This window comes from Amyelois transitella, chromosome 13 (assembly GCF_032362555.1).
Source record: "Amyelois transitella isolate CPQ chromosome 13, ilAmyTran1.1, whole genome shotgun sequence".
Lineage (NCBI taxonomy): Eukaryota > Metazoa > Arthropoda > Insecta > Lepidoptera > Pyralidae > Amyelois > Amyelois transitella.
Window position 1 is genome coordinate 1,865,277 of NC_083516.1, and position 22,813 is coordinate 1,888,089.

Consider the following 22,813-nt stretch of genomic DNA (forward strand, 5'->3'; position numbering starts at 1 on the left):
TTCATAACGCCTTTTTCAGATATGTTTTTCTTAGTCCATTTTTTTATAGAGATTGTAAGTCAACAGACTTCATTTTACTCTGGAGGTCTCGGGCAACAGCTAATGACCTATTAGAAAAATTACTTAACGATGAATGACTTATCGATTTTAAATTGTTAATTTAATTAATAAGTTTAGCCACTTCACTAAAATTTACTCCTGTGTCCTGTCGTGCTGCGGTGCGGCCTGCCACACTGCTGCTGTCAGATTAATAGGTGCGGCCATGTTGATCTATAGTGAATAAAATCGAGTTATTTTGCTTTTAGGGATTTATAATTGACACAATATGCCCAAATGCGACCTAAAAACGAGATACATCCCAGCAACATTCGCCTGGACTTTATTGTTGGGCACGACATCCCTATTTTTTTATTATCCGTGAGTATTTAACAGCTTTGATTGATACAAATTCACATTTTTGGTTTGACAACTTTCACACAAGATTGTAGGATTGTTTCTATTAATATCTTGAAGATGTACCTTTGCCCTGAAAGTCTGTGTTAAGCATAAACCCCTTATAAGTTTTAAGACATGTGTACAATGCTGTTCACTTTGTTTGTCTTCAGTGTTCATTATTCTGTCATACTTATTGCAAATTTATCATTGACACTTTATTAAACTTGTGTGCAGCATACAATACAGTTGTCGGACCATTATTTGTTCTCATGAATATGTTTATTTGATTATTATAATAGATGGTATGGCATGTGAAACTTTAAATATAGTTGGTGTACATTTGAGATTTGTCAGTGCATTACATGGTGGCAAAATATATATCTAATTATGTTAATTGATATTTAATTAAAGTTGCAAACTATTCATTCCATAATGTTACATTATATTTTAACAGTTAATTTAGAATGTCTTATAGATGCCACAGGTCAGTGTTTATCAATGGGGAATTATTACAAATTCTTATGATATGGTCCTGTTTGCAGTCTGCCTGTAGTTTATGCATATAATGTGTCTTATCTGAAACATATTTATGATGAATAAATGTGCTGTCATAATTTGTGTACCAGCGTGACATATACTTGACCATTGGAGCATAAATATTATGGTCTATTTTGGGTCTATTATACAATATTACGCAGAAAGTAATATTTTAAAAGCATGGAATCATTATAAGGAAGATAAAAGATTATTAGTTCTGAGAAATTAAAAAAAAACATTGCTTAATCCTCATGTCTATATTCCTTGTGGGGTTGACAGTGCCTACCATCTTGGAAAGACTGAAAGGTCATATTAAGCTGTATGGCTTAATTATGAAATTGAGATTCAAATAGTGACAGGTTGCTTGCCTATGGCCAGCAAGAGAAATCCCAACATGTAAGCCTTAGTCACCTTTTACGACATCCATAGGAAAGATTTGGAGGGGTTCTATTCTAAAGTGCCGGAAACCATATGACAATATTTTACAATGATTGTTGTTGGTTTAAGTTTAGTACTTATACATTCTTAGTTTACTGACTGGTGAAGCATTGTGTGATAAGGTTCTGACTCACATCTGGGTGTGAATCAGTCAGATAATGTTTTTGTGAGCATTATTTCCAAATAAACATTGGAAACTAGACATTTCTAGCATTGGTAGGATTTATACATATAAACCTTATTATATATATTATAATATTATATGTATAAATGCGACAAATGAACCACTTTTTAAAAAAAAAAAACTATAACTGCCTCAAAATTTGTTGCTTAGTTTTAAAGATCTAACCATACATACAGACATGGGGAATGACGCAGGAAGCGACTATGGTTTATACTATGTAGTGATACATTCCCATTCCTCTGAATGCTGGTCATTATATGAGGTTGCTGTCCAAATAAAACATAACATTTTTCTTTTTTGTATTGGTGCCGTGTGGTTCCTGGCACCAATACAAAAAAGAATAGGACCACTCCATCTCATTCCCATGGATGTCGTAAAAGGCGTCTGAGGGATAGGCTTACAAACTTGGGATTCCTTTTTAGGCCAAGGGCTAGCAACCTGTCACTATTTGAATCTCAATCCTATCATTAAGCCAAATAGCTGAACGTGGCCATTCAGTCTTTTCAAGACTATTGGCTCTGTCTACCCCACAAGGGATATTGACGTGACTATATGTATGTACATTTTTCTGCGATGTATTGCAAAATATTGCATACAAAAATATTATATAAAAATTTTTATATGTTTTATATTTTCAGATGTCAATATTACCTGTACAAGTACCCATGGGTGCCTGCGTATCAAGGGGTGGTCACGTTTTTTGTTTTGGCCAATTTCACACTGGCCACTTTCATGGACCCGGGAGTCATACCGAAAGGTGAGTGGTTTTCTATACTACATACATACATATAAGTGCTGTGTGGTTTCCGGCACCAATAAAAAAAAGAATAAGACCACTCCATCTCGTTCCCATGGATGTCGAAAAAAGGCGACTAAGGGATAGGCTTATAAACTTGGGATTCTTCTTTTAGGCGATGGGTTAGCAAAACGTGGCCTATCAGTCTTTTCAAGACTGTTGGCTCTGTCTACCCCGTAAGGGATAAAGACGTGATCATATGTATGTATTTATGTACATACAAATAATCAAGTTGGCTTATAAACTTGATTATTTGTATGTACATATCCCTTGGTCGCCTTTAACGACATCCATGAGAAAGAGATGGAGTGTTCCTATTCTTTTTTCCTATTGGTGCCGGGAACCACACGGCACTTATATACTTTTTCCGATCAATCTAAAAATCAATAGTTTCCTCACCTTAACTCCACTGAAATGCTACCCCACGGCTTACATATTCTGTCATAAAAAACAATATATGAAAAAAAATATATTGTTTAATTATTTCTTAACTAGAGGCCGACCGCGACTTCGTATGCGTGGAATCATTCCCGTGGGAACTCCGGGATAAAAAGTACATGGGTCTTCAGCTACCAAATTTCATCGCAATCGGTTCAGTAGTTTTTGCGTGAAAGAGTCACAAACATTCGTACTCACATCCTAACATGCTCACAAACTTTCACATTTGTAATATTAGGAGGATTATTAAAAAAAACTTATAAAATTTAAATTTGCAAAAAAATATATAAAAGCATATGCAGTATTTTTACCTATTTTATATGTATTTTCTTTTTGCGATCATATTATAATGCTATGCATAGTAGGGGGTGGGGGGACTTCATCTAAACATGAAAGTGAAAAAAAGCACCCTGTTGATGTCGCAGTAAGCATTAAAATCTTCCGCATTTGATTTTCATACAGACGGGCGAATTCGCGATGAAAATGCTGCAGTGTAGTTTGTTCCGCCGCTTCTTCTACACATGCGCGCATTGGAAGCGGTAGTAGTTATAATTAGATTTAAGTGATGCGACGTCAATAAGTGATACCTTGTATCCAATTTTGAAAATAAATCTATACTATTTTATTATCCAAGTTAGATCTGCTTTCGAAGCACGACACGCGTGACGCCGTTATTATCGCGCGAAAAACTATCGCTGTCCCGTTTCACGTCATAATATAAAGCGAAACGGCGATAGTGCCATTTTAAGGCCCCGGCTGTTAAAGTTAATCAAAGTCAACCAAAATCCATTAGGCAAAGTAACTTCGTTGACATTCGCTGGTCGATACCGACATTGGAATATTAGATAGTTGGGATGCTATCTCTTATCAGGGGCGAAGGTAATTGTATGATTGAGTAACTAATTGATGCCGAGAGCTTTTACCGGATTTAACGCTGAGCGGTGTCTATCTCATTAGTGCTTGTTATGTTTTTATTGCAACCTTAAAATGTCTAGTTAATTGATTTACTAACTGTAGGTAACGTTTAATTGTGTACGTGAAAATTTTAGTTTGTCTTTGACCTCAGATCTTAAACTAGCTACTTTAGTTTAAAATTTAATAAAATGGGAGGCTCGGTTTGTTTTGTCGAGTAACGCACCAGCAAACAGACAGACAAACATTATATCAAGTAGATTTTTAATGTCCATATTTCCCTTCGAAATCACTACATAGTATAAAGCATAGTCGCTTCCCGCGTCTCTCTCTATGTCTGTATGTGCGTATGCTTAAATCTTTAAAACTGCACAACCGATTCTGATGCAGTTTTTTTTTAATAGATAAGAGAAAGGTTTATAAATGCTACCCGTGCGAAGCAGGGGCGGGTCGCTAGTAGAATATAATTATCATCTTTTGATCATTAAATTCAGGATTTTGTGTACATCTGACTTTATTCACACATTCGTGAAGAAGTGACTTATTTTGTCTACTGTACTGTCACCTATACTTAGAATTGTAATTAAACAGCAACAACTTTTTTTCACCCTGTATATTTTATAAGCTATATATTATATATAGCTTATAAGCTATATATTATTTTATAGCTTTTAAAACGATACGAGCCTGTTTGTGTACAGGTGCGAAACGGATTGGTACTCAAACCAATTATTACGGCTGACTGTACACGGGAAACGAGAGGTGACGACTTGACCGGTTTCATAGTCCGTCGCGTTTCGATTCATCTCTCGGCGTCCCCATTTGCTTTATCATTTGGCCATATGGCCGAGGAATAAGTGATATAATTATTCCTCTTAGCGTTAGTCCCGGTTGCATCCTCGCCACTCTGGTGAGGAGCACGGTGTATGCCTTTGGCCATGGATCCTGGATTGGGTGAGTTAGGTTTTTACACGAAGCGACTCCAATCTGAACTTGTAGAGGAACCTAACCCGTATTAGATGATCATGGTTACACATCCAGGTTCCTGAATGTGCACGTTTCCTCACGATGTTTTCCTTCACCGTAAGAGAATCGGTTAGTTTTCAAACGAATGTACATAACTGTTAAAATTGTCAGGGCCGGGGTGGGATTTGAACCTGTGTCTTTTATGCGCAACACTCATTTTAACCGGGCAACTTACCGATTCGACCACCAATGCTAATAGTAATATACTTACCTACAGAACGAAAGAAGTATTCAGGGATCGTGGCGAGTTGTTATCTACCTACCCCTCCGGGTAAGAGGCGAGATTTTATGGGTGTAGAGAACGAACCGATATCTACTGTTCCCATGAGAATTTAGGGAAATCCTATCTTAGGGCACCTTTAGACCACATAAGCAACATTCAATACCAAATTTAAATTTTATAAACCCAGAAGTTTGGACTCCCAACACCCCCATCATCACTCCCACCCACATAACGCCACTCTTTTTATTGGCGGACAATATATAAATCTATACAACAATCAACCTATATTGGTGTTTGTTTATATATCTTCGCTATCAGTTTTATATTCAGATCAAGATTTGACATAATTATTGATAAATCTAATCATGATAGCTTAATCATACATGGCAATTTCAATCAATTGATAATTAATTTACAAAAATTAAATGACAGGCTTATTAACAAATGGATTGAACACAGACAGTATATTCAGATGAATATTACTTAATTCCATAGAATCTTGAATAATATAAAATTATAGAAGTGGCATATTTAATCTTAATTATGAGTTTTAAAAGCCAAATTACAAGCACACAGAAAACTATGTGTACCTAAGTACATACGTTGCAATAAGACGGCACGTTGATTCTATAGGTTCAAGTACATTTCTTTTGTTTTATATTATTACGATTTCTATGCGTATTTCGAATTTTAATAACTGTTTTCGACGGTACAAAGTCCAAATTAATGCGTTTTCCTAAGCCACATCCCATAGGGACAACTAGATTAGTGCTGTGTATCTTAGAATTAACTGTTGTCAGATGGTGTGTTAGATCAAAGTTTGTTAAGCCAGCTTTCGACACGAAACAAGCTCTATTGTGAATAAAATAGGGTGTTATTTAGCACGGCTCCCGGTGAAGGTTCATACTCGAAGTTTTAATTAGCTTATCGAATCCCCCGCGTCTATAAACTTGTTGGTGGCATGCAACATGTGTTTGGTAGTCGGTTTTTTATCAATCTTAACTGTAATTGGAAGAGGTTTAATAATTGCTCCCCGTGGGAATTTCCAGAAAAAGCCTATTTTACTCTAAGTCTAAATTTCTATGTCCAAATATCGTCAAAACCCCAAAAAAATATGTTTTGTCCCTTTATTGGCTACTTTGGTTGGTCGTTTCGCTAAATTACGCTCTAAATTGTTTCAGCGGTATTTCAGTTTTTTTGGTACAAACATAAACACAAATCTTTTCTTTATATATATATATGTATTGATGATCGAATTCCAGCTCCACCTGACGAGGACCGGGAGGACGACTTCAGAGCGCCCCTCTACCGCAGCGTGGACATAAACGGCATCACGGTGCGAATGAAATGGTGCGTCACGTGCAAGTTCTACAGGCCGCCGCGATGTAGTCACTGTTCCGTATGCAACCACTGTATAGAAGTGAGTATATTTATTTATTTATTTATTTATTAGGTACACAAAACAGTTTAACAACAAAACTTAACCCTTCATTGCATGATTTTTCCTATTTTTTTAAAATAAATTAGGTTGATGTAATTAATGCTCTAGATTAAAGGAAAAATATTAAAAAAAATCCTAGTATAAATAGGAATTTGAATTATTTAAAAAACAGTGATGAAAATTTACATCATTATGCATTGTTACATATATAGCTCTGTACTAAATAAGTCAAAAGATATTGTTTACTTATTCTCCTTTATTCTAAATAATAATTTAAAAAAGAATTTTTTTTTCAAGCACTAATTAACTCCACAATGATTACACGAAATTGTGGAATAGCCTTTACATTTGGGAAATTTACACCGAAGTGACCTTTCTTTTTTTTTTATTGTTATTCTTCTTCTAGTAGACTGGTACTAGGGTTTTGTTGTATACGCAATAGTCATTTATAAAGTAACCAGCAACAACAAATTTAAAGTTTACAGTTTTTGAGTACCTTTTTTTCTTCACTAAATGTTATGATTGAAATTTCCATCATCATGCAAAGAAGGGTTAATATAAAGATGGCCATATAGAAACATGGCCAGTTGTAAAACCAAAAATAAAGTGTACTCAGCATGATTAACATTATAGTACTTGCTTAGTAAAATGTGAGGACAGAAATATATGTGCCGTACATGACGACCGTACGATGGTACATGACCGGCTCTGCCTTCCTTAACCATCTTGGTAAGATAAAAAGTTATTGCTTTTGCTCTTTGGTTTTCGCCACTTTAAAATATGACCTTGACTAAAGAAAAATTAATTGTCTATGTCCTCTATGGTCACTTTAAAATATGATTATTGCATTATAACCACAAACTCATATTTACCACAAAGTCTCCTAGCGGTTGTGTTGGTTGTTTCCTGCTGAGGAGGAGTCTTTGATTAAGATGTAGGAGTGGAAAATGCCAAGAAAATACACGGAGCGGCGGCGCCACGATTGATTGTGATCCTGTCAACTAATGACAGAAAAGCCTTTGCAAAAATACACGGCAAGGTAAAAAAGTAGTCCTATAAAGAAATGCCACTGCGCTTTTATATGAAAACTGAATTTGTTGTGTTTTTAAGTCACACCACCACTCTTTGTTCTCTGGAATTTTATTGGGTACTTAGTTTTTACGTACATTACACACATTAATATGGAAACGTGTGTATCCCTTGCAGGTTAGACAGAGCCAGTAGACTTGGAACAGGCCAAATTCACCTTTTTGGCTTGATGATAGAATTTAATAAGAAATATTGACACGACGCTAGCCCATCGCGCTCAAGAAGACTCCCAAGTTTATAAGCCTTTACATACAATGAAGCAATTAATGATTAATTTCATTCTCTCTTGCAATTTTCAGACGTTTGACCACCACTGCCCGTGGGTGAACAATTGCATCGGGCGCCGCAACTACAGATTCTTCTTCTTCTTCCTCATATCTCTCAGTATACACATGCTGAGTATATTCGGCTTCAGTTTGTACTACATCATGAATATAAACAAGACGTTCACGCAAGTGGAGCCGATATTGTCGTATCCTTTAAAAAACAAACGTCACGGAATGTGGACGAAGCGAAAGTAGTATGCAGGGATCGTAGCAAGCGGAAAGATGTATTTTCTGACTACCCCTCCGGGAAAGATGCGTTATTTTTGTATGCATGCATGAATTGTGTTTGTTGCTTTACTATTGTGTATTCTGAAGTGAGTGATTGCCGTGTGGTTCCGGGCACCAATAGAAAATGGCACCAAAAGAATAGGACCACTTACTAGGATGAAGGAATTGGTAGCTTAAAAAAGAATGTGTGTAAGAACTATGCAAATCTCTTCTTTTGATAGGCCAAAAAAATATCAATCGACATATATGAAATCATAGTATTTATAATATTTTTTACAAAATCCTTAACCCGACTACCGACAGAATGGTAATAATGGGCATAATCGGCCTCCTGGCCATTCCCATATTCGGGCTGACCGGGTTCCACATGGTGCTTGTGTCCCGGGGCCGCACCACCAACGAGCAGGTGACGGGCAAGTTCACGGGCGGCTACAACCCCTTCTCCAGGGGCTGCTGGAACAACTGCTGTTACACGCAGTTCGGGCCTCAGTATCCTAGGTGAGTTTTTGTAGAAAAACGCCAGCTAATTGAAGGTTGACGAATGAAGACACCCCCAAAATCGGCATAACTAGCTATGACCTTGAACCTTTATCGAGACATCATTATTTCTTTGTTTATCACATCTCTAGTTCTACATTTTTAAATGTAGACAATGTGCATTCGTCCATGATTTAGATTTAAGAGATCTATATTTGTATATTGACGTCCGATGAAAATGCTGCAGTGTAGTTTGTTCCGCCGCTTCTTCTACACATGCGCTTTGGAAGCGGCAGTAGTTATAATTAGATTTAAGTGATGTGACGTCAATAAGTGATACCTTGTTTCCAATTTTGAAAATAAATCTATTCTATTCTATCTTCCCTTTTCTCAATCGCCAAGTTTTTAGTATTAAATCTGTAATCACCACTAAAGTAGATTTATTGGTCCACAGTTTAAAGAAACCAAGAAAGCTTCTATATGTCGCAGAGATCAGTTGACCGTTTGCTATACAGGATAAAATGAATGTGAAATGTTAGTACAAGTGCATTGTCATAATTGTTTCATCCTTTATAGCGATGGTTGTAGACTTGTTGTTTGTATTGATAAAATTCGAACATGTAGCTTTAGAATAAGGTAGTGTTTTAAGTATAACGAAACGTTTATACCTATATGTATTTTATTACGTTTTATTTTAACTTTTAGTTGTTGTCATTATCATCTCTCTGAACTCGATTAAATGATTGTTTTGCAAAACCATCGTTCCCCTGAGACGTTTGGTGGTCGGTCAAAAGCGTAGAACTATCCTGTATGAAAAAAAAGTATGGTACTTACATTGTTATGTGGTTTTGTTGTTGAAAGGTCAAAGCGGTTTTGTGTGAAACCCTGACTTTGCCAATCCATTATGGTTAAAAGGTACTCCGGACTCCTCTCCAGAGAGTTGAGAATGTAACCGGCTTTAACGCCAGGAGGAAGAATAAGACATAGTATCCGTTTGTAACCGCGTTTCACTGATCATATAGGAGTCTTAATTATTAAAATTTTGTCAACAGTCTAGTCAAACCGTCGAAATACATCTACAAGGGCAAGAAACGGCGGGAAATGCCCCACGGAATGCTCTCGGCGTCGGCTATATCCACCATAGCGACGGAGACGCAGCAGGTAAAGACGTACACGGCTGACAACGGCGCGGCGCACCGGCCCGCGGTGGCGGGGCCGCACGCGCACTACAACAAGGTGAGAGCCAGACGCTTGAAGCTGATTGGACGCTTGTTTTAACGTTTAACCCGTACCTACTTGAAAGATCTTTTTGGTTTCTAAAATACAAGTAAAAATATGGAGGTCTTCAGAATGATGAATATAATGATGTTTAAAAATATATATGTAACTAGAGGACGCTTACAAGAGGAGCTCCGCCCCCGTAAAATAAAAAAATCCCGTTTTTTTCCGTTTCCGCGATAGTTTCGAATAACCCTCTCTTAGTGCTCATCTACACTACCCGAAGAACCTACATGACAAATTTCAGCTTTCTACGCCCAGTAGTTTCTGCCATTCGCTCCATAACGGAAGAATATAAAAAGATTTAGGTAAAAGTGGTGGGATGTTAATAACTATATATCCCACTGCTGCCACCTTAAAACCAGCTGACCTAATTCTCTGGGCTGTTACATAATGTAAGTAATTCATTCCTTTATTAAGTTTTGTTCGGTGTAATGTTAAAACAAGTGTCCTTTTATCACTAAGGATAATTTATACCCAAATTAAATGGACGAAAATATATAGGAAAACGGGTTTACTACTTTTTGTATTTTTACACGTATTTAGTAAAAAGTCTTTGCAAATAAATAAGCCTGAAGTTCAAGGATCTTCTCGACGGTCTCGCATGCGTCAGATTCATATGCTTTTCACTGTACAGGCTGCATAGAAAAATATACTGCTTCGATACATTGAGTATTATATACTGATAACTGTACCATTTGTACATACAATACGCAGAAAATAATTTGAAACAAATAGCGGTCTTTAAAATGTTCCTATAGGTATACTTACATCTGGTCCTAGTTTTCCCAAAATTTTAGTGCCATTAATTTTGCTTAATCCAAATTATTTCGTTTCATAAAATGTATAGCTATTCGGTGTGGCCATTAGATTAGACATAGCCAGCCACATTTAACCATTCTATACATGTATAGTAAAAAAATAGCTTGATCGTACTCATACGCATAAGAGATCTCATTTAGTTATCACGCTTTTAGAGCAAACGAATACATACCTTCAATTCACTGTCATAAGTTCTATTTTCGCACTTGCACTTTTATGTACTTATTGGGTGATTATGTGAATTGAAGACATGGATGTGTCTGGCTCTCTAATTTTTCTATTTCTACGTATGTTGTGAAAATTTCAGGTTTTTATAGATATATTGTTTTATTATGTACTATATTATACGTAGTTAATTCTTTACTTTGATTAGGTACTTGCTACTTATATTCTTTGACCTTTTTATGTCTGATTTTTTCCAATAAAATTAAAACTTGAAAATAATTGTATAGTTGAGCATTCTTTTAATATTGTTAACACTGATTAAATTATGTTAATATCGCTAAATATGCACGGTTTTATATACACTGTAAAAATATTATGTTCAAAAAACATCCGCGGCTCGACCCCCATAAAAAGTAGCCCATGTCGTTTACTGAACTTAATAGGCTAACTTACATAGAGAGACTTACAAGCAATAGTGTACCTAAGCGTGAAACGTACTAAACAAACTTACATTCGAATTTATACTATTAGTAAGGATTGGAAAAGTAAATCATCATTAATCTTATATATAAAATTCTCGTGTCACAATGTTCTTTCCCGTACTCCTCCGAAACGGCTTAACTGATTCACATGAAATTTTGTGAGCATGAAATATTGAGAATTGGCCGACATCTATTTTTCATACCCCTTAGTGATAAGGGTTGTCCACCCTTAACATATTTCTTTAACTAGACATTACTTAAAAAATATTAATATGGCAAAACAACGTTTGCCGGGACAGCTAGTCATTTATAAAAATAATGATAAAAAGCGAAACAGCGATAGTTTTTCGCACGATAAAACCGGCGTTTCGCGTGCCATTCTACAGGGGCAGTTTAATTTTAACCCCCGACGGAAAAAGAGAGGCGATATAAATACCTTTTCTGTGTAGTCAATGAAAACAAATATTTACTCTTATAACCATAGACACACTAGTAGGTATACCTCTTCCCCCAGCTATCCCCCGGGCGGGAGGAGCACGAGGGCGACATGGAGGGCCCCGGGGCTTCCCAGAGCGCGGACTGCGAGCCCACGCCGCCGCTCATCCAGCGCCGGGGCTCCTCCGCGAACCTGTTCCCCCCGGCGGAGCCCCACCACCACCTGCCGCCGAGGCCGCATAATTATCCGCGTTTAAGTCCGCTTTCAAGGAATACAAGGTTAGTTCTACATTTTTCTTTTTGTTTTTGGTATTTTTTTCTTTTTGCCCTACGTTTGCTTAAGCTTATGAAACCATGGAAATAAAAAAAAACGTTTTTTTTTCATTTCATGTATATATATAACTTACCCAATGTGTATACGTTTACTACGTCGTTTTCATAGTCGCAACCTGGGTTTCTTGTTATTGTTCTGGCGCTACAAAACTTTTGGTCCTTCAGGCCTGATATTTACTTTAATCATATTTAGTCCACTGACCTGTAACACAACGCTATTAACCAAATCGACCGGTGACTGAAATATATTTTTTATTATGTTTCAGTCACACTGGCAACTCGGTGCCGTCTGGCTACCGAGTGGTCATCGAACCGCTGCGGTACGACTCGGGCTCCAACGGCGCCAGGCCTTCGCCCACAATGCAGCAGAGGATCAAGGCGGTAGGAGTACCCACGCCTTTGGCAATTAGCAGTCCCGTAAGGAGGTATGTTCGAAGCTGATGATATTGAGGTTTTAGAATGGTAACTGAAAGATTACAGATTTGTGATTGAATACCATAGATTTTTCAATATCATAGATATAACTATGAAAAAATATTGACAATATATTTCACCAAAATACTTTTAAGAAAATAAAAATACCAGTTACATTAATTATATATTTCGTCTACCGTTAAAGCTTATACTGTAACAATTGATTGCAATTTTAACTTAGATTAATAGAAGTAGGACATACCGCAAAACAATGCAGTTATGCATATTTTGCATAGATAATTATCTAATAATGTAGTAATTAAATGTTCTTTTAATACTTTTATATATATATAAAAAATAAAATAAATAAATATTGCCTATAAAAAAAAAATATATTATTTTTTGGAGTAAAACTCCCGCAAAGTAATGTTTCAGTTACACTAATTGTTTAATGTTATTCATGAAATGTTTCACATATTAATAAAATAAATATCAATAAACGTTGGGTGTTACACTTCTCAACTTTACACTCTGCTTACATGTTATTAGCTACAAAATTTATTGAAGACGAATTGGCGATAGATACCAAAGAAGAAATGTTCCTATATGTATAGGTATTTATATTGATTTCCCATCGTATCATGGCCTGTTCCTATCATGACTAACAAACCAATTAACCATTGTCCCCTACCTACACCAAAATGCATTGCTTCTATGTTTTTTTTTAACTGGAGTGTTTATTTGCATGTAAAATGGTTTGCGTACTCACAAATGTTTAGCAGTGACTCCAGACACTATGTGTTTCTTTCTCGTCATTGTTGTATAATTTTTGCTTCAATGAATGTTACGAGATTTGCTTTCATTTCCATTCACTTAGTTTTTTACACAGGATAGTTAACAACTAATTACAAATTTACATAAAACTGACTTGATGAGAAATTGTATTGTTATGCTTTGAATTGCTGGCAAATCTATTGTACCATTCTTGAGGTCGTACAAGTCAACTTGTAATAAATAAATAAAATGCTGCCTTTGAACTGAGCTCGGCATTACTTACCTACATTATAAACATATTAAAAATAAGACAAGTAGCTCAGTTTCAATGCGTTATCATTAACAAAAATCATCCTTATTCTTCTTCGTCGGCCTTCTTTTTCCAATTGAAATAAGATTTGTCTGTCCTTGTCAATTTGCTCTAACTTTCATTTATGTAATTTCCTTTAGGCCGCTTGCCTAATTTATTCTCATTAAAAATATTCTAGCAAATGTATAGATTTCGTAAAAATCAGTCAAAAATGTGAAGAATGGCATGTCTGACACAAAACTAATATTTATTTCTGTCTGGCATTTTATCTTAACACACCCGTGTGATAATAAATAAATTATTCGGTATTGTAAAATGAGGCAATACAGTACGACCACAAACATAATAAATCCAAGATAGAATACATTCAGGGATTTCACAAAATGCTTGTACATTACATGAATATGAAGTTTTGAGTTATGGGTGTAGATACAATAACAATGGCGTTTATTTAGCAAACATTGGGCTTTGAATTAATAAAGGTATTGAATACTATGTGTTAGTGTAATAAAAATATTTTGTTGTATAGTTCTTTTTAAGGTATTTAGATGATGTATTAACTAAAGCAAAAGTCATATATACGATTTTAATTTGAAGAAAAAGTTTCGGTTTCTATATAATGTAACATGATTTCTTTTGCTTTGACCAGAACTTATGTGTGTTGTCGTACTGTACCCTGGATTCAGTATATAAATATGATCGTTTACCGCTTACCACGCGGCAGGTGGACCTAACGCATAGAGCCGACGTGTCGACGGTAACTCGTAATGTTTGGATTTTGTGTGTTTGTTTTTACTAGCTTTGAATTGGTGGAATTTTAGTATATTATATCGCTAATATTGTAAACATCATGGCCTTCGGATTACCAGCGTATTTAATTTTGCTTTATTTTACTTACTTGCTTTGTTACCTGTTAAAAATCCAAATTATTTCTTTTCTTGAGACACATTTTGTTTAGATGAGTGGAATTAAAACAAACTCTTTTAAAATTTTGCCAACATTATTGTACAACAAGAAATAATAATATTCTTTAGTATCATCTTGTCAAGTCATAATGGCTATTATATTAGGGGCACTCTGTTGTTTACCAATATTTAGTTACAGCGATATTTTAGTCCTTTTCTTCATAGAGATGCAAGAATCTATTGGGACCTATCACAGGTGATCCATTCTCTTTACAGCTGAACATGTTATAAAAAATACACTATACACAATATCTTACTAACATGTCATTGTATTTTTCAAGCATATTAACTGATGGGAACGCAAGTTATTGTAAGAATGAATATCATAGAAGACAGCTTATTATTCAAAATTCCATCAATTCATGGCACTTTGTACATAGGATTTGAGTCGTGTGGCTGCACTTTATTGGGTTGATTTGCTAAGTCATCAGGTCGTTTGACAGGTAAAAAGCAAAACGATTTGTACAAGTTAAGCACGTATATTTTGAGGGTAGATTCGCTCAATACTCAATATTCAAATTTGGGCCTCAATTCGGCGAGAATATAACGTATAACGATAGATTCTCAATGTAATAGCATTCATATTGTTTTTATTTTAACAATAATTTGTTATGAGCTTATACCACTAAGCTAAACTTTTCCACTGAGACTGTCGACATTTTATTATTACATATTTTTTATTTTTTTAATTGGCGCCGTCATGCGAATGCGAAATATTAAATATGAAAAATGGAACAGACCCTTAAAATATTTGTACTTGTACGGACATTTTATTTAGTATTCAAGGATCACATTTATGGAGCTCAGCATTAAACTACAATGCCTTTTGTGCTTCTATTATTATTTTCTTTTCTTTTCAAGTACAAACAGCATTGTTTACTATTTTTTAGCATGTTGTGGTATTATTAGTAAATCATTATTTCTTGGTACATTATAAGTTCTATTTAAATCCCTGACTTATTCTGTGTCACATTTAAATATTGTAATATATATTTTTTTATTTTATTTGCAAGCTGTTGTCACAAATTGGACCGAAGGCGTAACGCGACTCACTATACAATGGCGGGTAACGGCTATCATCCCTTGTCTATGGTCGAATTATGATCACAGACTAAAGTTTAATCGGTAAAGGGAACGAGTCCAATGTTTTCTCAGTCCTTATCACTTACCATTTTTTCGAACTCTTTTATACTGTGGTCACTTTCATAAATTGTTTATTATTTTATATAAATTTTGGCTGTAATAAAATGGCTACTATTGTAAGTAGATTGTTTAACGCACTCCAATATTTAAATGCACCACAATTGATTCTATTATTATTTTCGTCGTAATTTTTGTATACGAATTGCTTGTTGGTATATGTTTTAATCTACTACATGTATACAAGATTCGTATCGGCCATTGTAAGTGTTCTCGCCTACGTTTCAGGTTGTATTGCATGAATGACGAAATGAGTTTATTTCAAAAGAGTTTAGAGCTGTACTTTTGGTATTTTTTTTTTTACGAGTCCGATTTTATAATAAGAAGATGAGATCGGATGACGTGCGTGGTGGTTTTTGGCGTCTTTCTTTTTTTATGATGAATAAGACTCACGGAGTATCTAAGTATTACTCGCTACAGGGCTGTAATAAAAAAGGCTCACTTAACGCCTTCAAGTAATAATTGTTAAAAGCGCAATATGTCTTATTCTTTTCATATTTTATTACTGTTGATTGTTTTAAAGACCATTTAATCAAGTGATGCTACCTACTAGAATGAATGAAAAAGTCGAACTAAGAATTAAATGTTTGATAAATATGTAATTTTGACTGATAAATTGCTTTCGATTCCGGATTAGAATAATCCGGAAGTTAAAGATTGATGAGGAGTTTCGGAAATAACGCACGGTCTTACTAGATGATTGCTGATTCAGCCGTATAAAAAAAGAAAAAGCTTAAACTCATCGAATAAATCGACTGCAATTATTACATTCTTAATTTTACTGCCTATTAACCCATTAACCGCCGCAGTTGTATATATTCAACAAATTCAGTTTGTGTCCTTAGCGCCACAGTTGTATATATACAACAAAATTTCTGTTGTTAGTTGTAACGCATCCAGAAAGTAAATTATAAATAATAAATTATGGTATTAAGGTTAAGTTCAAAATAAGACTGTCTTATTCCTTACTACTTCCTTTTATCACTTGAGGTATGAGTAAAATTTCAAATAAAGAAACATGTGAAAGCAATCCGCATCATCAAAAAATTTTGTATGAATGCACAGCCACAGTTGCATAAATCCAACAGCAGTGATGTACCCAATCGATTATCCATATTACTATACCTCCCATACTTAACGCAAGATATATTGTAAATTAATGAAATATCAATAAAAAAATAATATTTTGTTTACTTAAAACCGAAAAATGTATGTCTACAAACTGCGCTTTAAAGAAAAACAAAGTAAATTTACAAATCGTTCATTTTTGGTTATTACTAAAACAAGCTAAGTGTACAACACTAGCCCATCTCATATTATCTTAACCGACCAACGCCGTAGTTGCATATATTCAACCGCCAGTGACGTCACAAACGAGCAATCTGTGATGATAGTGAGGGTAATTGTACGATAATTAATAATAGTAGGTTTTTCCATTTTGCCACAAATCAATTTGTATAAAATTAGAGCTGTTTCACTAATGAAATCAATCATTGTCAGTATAAATAAAACTAAAACTTTTTACCAATGTTACCTAAGTAAATTAAATAATTATTAACTTTTATATAAAAAAACAATTTAGTATTAACTAATCGTTACAATACACGTAGAGTCGTAGATATACTTAAAGACAGCTATAATTTTAACTTCCAATAAGATTACTTATCGAAAAGCTGGTACTGGCAATCACTAGCAACTTCACCGTTTCTCCATTAATTAAGCGCCGCAGTTGAATATATACAACCATAGGGATGGGGTAAATCGATATTTAATAGATTTTTATATTATTTTTAGTCTATGGTATAGTATTGTTTATGTATTATTTTGTATCGAAGTATTTTTCACAGGTGATAAATTTAGCATTCAAATCATTATAATGCCTTTAAAATCTTATAATTCAGTCTTTAAAATGTTTTATTTCATATTTAATCTATATAATTATTTATTCTCATATTGTTTTATCGAAATGATGTGTCACAACTCTAAAGTTTTGGCATAAATAATAGTGTTGGCGCTAGGGGCACATTTTATTGCCGTGCATCATGGCGGCTAAAAGGTTAATTGTAAGTCTCTCTGGCCACGTGTTCATTTACTTGTATTTGCTATTTATTTACATTCTCATTTCGTCAGATATATTATTGCAATAAGCTTGCTGTGGTAGTTAGTAGTGTGTATTATAGTGTAACATATTGTATAGTGAGGCATGTGGCGTTGGCATGCTCCCCGCAACCGTAGCAGGCGACCGCCGCCGACGGACCCGATCGCCAAACGTTCAGAACTAGCACTCATAACTCACTACTACTCATTTTAAGTATTTCTTTTAAAAGTTTTTTCAATAACGGTTCTGAACGCGAGCGTCCGAGGGCGGCGTCGCCGATGGCGCGATCGCACGTGCAAACGCTTCGCCCCGCAGCTCCCTTCTCCTTCTGTCCGTAGGCCGTACGATAACGATAGCGAGGGCTCGGACGAGCTCGCGCGATTAAACCCCTGACGAGCCCGCCGCGCACAGGTCCAACCCCGGCACGCCCACGCAGCCGCGCCGCCCGGACTTCATCGGCGTCGGCGGCCGCTCCTCGCCGCAGCGCCGCTTCCTGTCCGAGGGCGAGCTGCTCCGCGCCGAGCCGCCCGCGCCGCACCGCCCCACCGCCGACGACATCAGGGAACTCGCCGCCTCCCCGCAGCGGGGCAACTACATGTGGGCGGAGCGGGCTCAGCACGCGCCGCCGCGAGGGGGCGTCCCCGTGTTCCCACCCCAGCCCTCCCCTCTCCCCCGGAGACGCCCCCCCATCGCCCCCCAACCTCCTCGCCCATCGAGACCCTTGTCCTTCGTCCGCGCGCTAGAAGTACAGGACCAGTTGGAGGCGCGCGCCCCCCCGCAGGAGCCCCCCGACCGCGCCTCTGTCTACGACTGCAACTACGAGATATCGGTGTGAGACGGGCGCGCCGCGGCCCGGCCGACAGTATTGCGGTGACCGCGCGGGCGTTCCCGCGTGACCGGACGCCCGCGGCCGCCGGGACCCCGCCCCCGCGACCGGCCCGTCGGAGTGGTCGATTGAACTCGATTGCTCTGAGACGTGACGTTTTTTTTACCCCGACTCGTTCGTGTTGAACGATCCCGACGAGCGGACCACGTGATTCCAAAGAAAGTTTGTTATGTTTGTTTAAAAATTATGACGCACAATACTATGGAGATGTCCGATTGATTGATACCTATACAGTGTGAATTATGGAGTATCCTTGTAATTATAGATAAAAGCATTTTGTATCCTCATGCCATAGTGCGAGTCCGTTATGGAAGTGATTGTGTAACGTTATGACGTAGTGTTAAACCTTGAGACTCGGGTTATTGCTCGTAAGTTGTAATTAGAGTTTTATAATGTATGTATATTTGTGAGTAATTCGTGTCGTTAATTATATTTAACTGTGAATTTGTTGAAAGAGAGTGTACATAGGCCCCCCGGTGTTGTGATTCCGAGTTGACATTATAATATAGAATTAAAAAATGTATCAGCACTCGAGTGTCTCAATTATTGTAAAAAAAAAACAAAGATATATTTATAAAATATTTTCCTGGAGCTGTTGTATGGTACTTGGAGGACTATTATTTGACCGACCGTTTGACGGCCTCTGTGGCGCAGCGGTAGCGCGCTTGTCTGTGACACCAGGGGTCCCGGGTTCGAATCCCGGCCAGGGCATGATGAGAAACGAACTTTCTCCGATTGGCCTGGGTCTTGGATGTTTATCTATATAAGTATTTATTATAAAATATAGTATCGTTGAGTTAGTATCTCGTAACACAAGTCTCGAACTTACTTCGAGGCTAACTCAATCAGTGTAATTTGTCCCGTATATATTAAAATTAAAACCGTTAAGGAATTGACTTTTAAGTTTCGAAATATACAAAAAAAAATTAAGTCAGGGTTTGAAAAATATTTTGCTTAGGTCAATAGTTATTGAAAGGGGATTATTGAAAATTGTGCCAAATATATAGTAGACAGCTATAATGTTGCAACGTGAATTTATTCTCTATAAATCCTCGACAAAAGGCGCGTCCTTGACGCTTTGATTTTTATGACGACAGAAGTTGGACTTCCGTTATCTTAGAAAGGCCCGCGCATATCTTTATAATCGTGCTCAATTTCAAATTTAGAATATAACAATTTTCTAGAAAAGTTTGATAAATAAATTGCGATGGTTATGTATGTTGCAATGCTCCAAGAAAATTATGCATTAACGTATTATTCACTCATTATTTGAATATACATAATTATAATATGATTGTTTGTGATAAATATTTTCTATATAAATATATGTTATGAATAGATCTCATCACTTCGATTGTTCACGACATTGGTACTTAGGTTTCTCGTGTTATATCGAGATTACATATGAAAATATTTATAAAAATGTCACTTAGGAATGCAGCAGTTGAGATTATCTGTACATACATAATAATTTATGTATGTACAGATAATCTCAACTGCTGCATAATTGTTTATTTACACGATTTGTAACAAACATTTTAATGTATATAGAACATATCAAGCGATGGATGAATGTCGTGTGGATAACATACATAGTTACTCCAATCTGTTATCATGAGGATATAATATGAATAATGCAATAAGCTGGATCTCAATCACAGCACAGTCTGTGTGCCCTATGAATAAGTTAAATAAGAAATTTTAAAGGAATAATATTTGAAAAGTTCCAGAATTATAATTAATAAGTACTTGGTTTCCTTATTCTTTATTTGAAAAGAATTATAAAAATAAAAAACCTATCTTTTATTTAGATTTTTGGGATCCGCAAATTACCGCGTTTAGGTGATTCTTTCCATGCTGTCGAAAGATTTGGCAAAGTTTTAACGCCAAATTGATGACTATTGTTACGTACGAGTGACTAACTAAAATAAGACTAATCTCACGAAGGCACGAAATCGCTTGATATGTTTAACTGTACATAGTTGTCACTATATATTAAGATTTGCATGTAAATACTTACCATAAAATAAAAACAACACTAAGGACAATTTTGTATAGTACGTGTAATAGTTTGTTGTGGGTGTATGTATATTTTATTTTCAAGTATTTATTTTAGTTAAGTAACATAAATAAATTCTGCAACAGTATTTTTCCTTTGCAGACGACAGACATATCAGCGGTGTTTCTTTTTCAGTTTTACGATAACCATGTAAAAAATTTTTTTTTAAATTAAACTGGCATATTAATTTTTTTTTCTCGATTTTTTTATTAAATTAAAAAGAAATGAAACAAATTTGTAATAATGAAGAATTTTTTTTGAGAGCTAAATTTTCTTTTTTAAGAAATGTTGCCAGTTACAGCTAATACGGCCTATTGTTGAAGGTTTATTATAGAATGTTGCTGAATTTCTCGTTTTCTCACATTCCGCAAAAGAAAAGTCGAAACTTGCTGGATCTGTCATTTACAGAATTTTGTTTAGAAGTGTAATTTTATGTTTTGGTACGCCTAAAATGAAAGCGTTGCTTTGGTAAAAATTTGAAAATTGATATGAGCACCTTTTTTTATAATTTTAAAATGTGACTTGCATTAGTGCGCATTCTTACAAAATGATACAATGTACTTAAAAACTACACATTGAAACGACATTGTTGCATATTAAATGCTTATACTAAATGTAAAAATTCGGGATTATGAAAAGTGAAAAATCCCTTTATTCCTATGAGACAAGCAATAAGAAAATATTTTTTAACAATTGATCAAAAATATGTCTTGATGTTTTCAATTGTGTACTAATCAGTTTTCGAAACAATCTTTTATTAAAAATTGTTCGTATTGTGTTTGTGTTTTCAATTTATTAGTCTAAATTGGCGATGAAAAATACCTAAATTTATTTAACAAATTTATATTAGTATAAAAAGTTTTAACAGAAAAACAAAACTGTAAAACCTAGTCCAGGAATATTCGTTAATAGTCAATTCAGACAAATGTTGCGATTTTAAATGAAAGAAATGATCCCAGGATTGGAATAACGCAATAGATTCACGAGACCGACGAATTATTTTTTTCACGAATCACGAACAAATAAATCACGAATTATATTTTTATAACAATGGTCGTCTCGTATTTTTGTCTGCCTCTTTAAATTTATGCATCGCGTATATTTAAAGATGTTAATAAAAAAAGTTGATAATAAATATAGGATCCTGTTCGGATTTCGGTATAAGTATTGCAGACGAATATGTAAAGCAAAGAACAGTTTCAAAATGTTAAGACAGTGTGCCTATATTTCTTTTTCTTAAATTGACCTGATGATAATCATAGATTTCATCATAATTATTTGAAATCACTGACGGAAATATGAATTCATTCAAAGTTTTTTGAATGCCTTGACTTCGGTTCTTGTAGTTTTTCGAATTCTCGTAATTTCTGGACTGGTAATGTGTAGCAGTCACTAATGACTTTATGTTCAACTAACAATCTAAGGATACTAAAAATATAAGTATTTCCATTAATATAGACTACGACATTCAAGAATTAAGATGAAAATGTTGTGTCTATAATCATAACTGTAACTACTACAGTTATTTCATGCCGACTGTACTTTATCCAATTTTGTATGGATCGAATATTTAGCAGCACATTTGTTTTTATATAGAATGTTAATCTCCTCAGAGATCGTCAACCTACCTGTATGTATGTGACAGTCTTTTATTTTTGTATTTTGATAAAATTTGTGTAAATAATTTTCTTATTTTATTGATATTAAACTCAATTAATCGAGCGTTGATATTTAATTTATTCAACACTTACCTGAAGTAGATTTTGTGATGCGCAGTAGCAATTTAGAATAAAAAAGTTTCTGTCAAAAGAGTAATTTAGTTCAACTTACGTGCCGCAACAACAGCAAGAATAGGATCTGTTCTTTTTATGAAATGTGGATGAGATAAGTAGTTTCGCAATAAATAGCGAGTAACGCTTTGAATTCACTGCAAAAAGTAAAAAATAAAGGTTCTGGGTGGGGTCAGTGAACATAGAATAAAGTGTTCGAGTTGTGAAGTAGAAAAGTTGAAATGGGCGACTGCCATCTGACCATCCTGATCC

At 35.4% G+C, this 22,813-nt stretch overlaps 1 protein-coding gene across 2 annotated transcripts; it reads left to right on the top strand.

The window, feature by feature from the left end:
• Positions 1–222: 222 nt before the first annotated feature.
• On the top strand, positions 223–22,493 carry LOC106139597 (palmitoyltransferase ZDHHC8). Of its 2 annotated transcripts, none has more exons than XM_060947155.1 (9): positions 223–417; positions 2,233–2,351; positions 6,252–6,409; positions 7,819–7,991; positions 8,377–8,571; positions 9,603–9,786; positions 11,812–12,011; positions 12,332–12,490; positions 18,238–22,493. In XM_060947155.1, exons 1-9 carry the CDS (start codon positions 326–328, stop codon positions 18,659–18,661), a joined length of 1,704 nt encoding a protein of 567 aa, XP_060803138.1. In that variant the 5' UTR covers positions 223–325; the 3' UTR covers positions 18,662–22,493. The 2 variants fall into 2 exon arrangements, with proteins under 2 accessions (XP_060803138.1, XP_060803139.1); XM_060947156.1 differs by having other exon boundaries at positions 18,165–18,380.
• Positions 22,494–22,813: the final 320 nt, after the last annotated feature.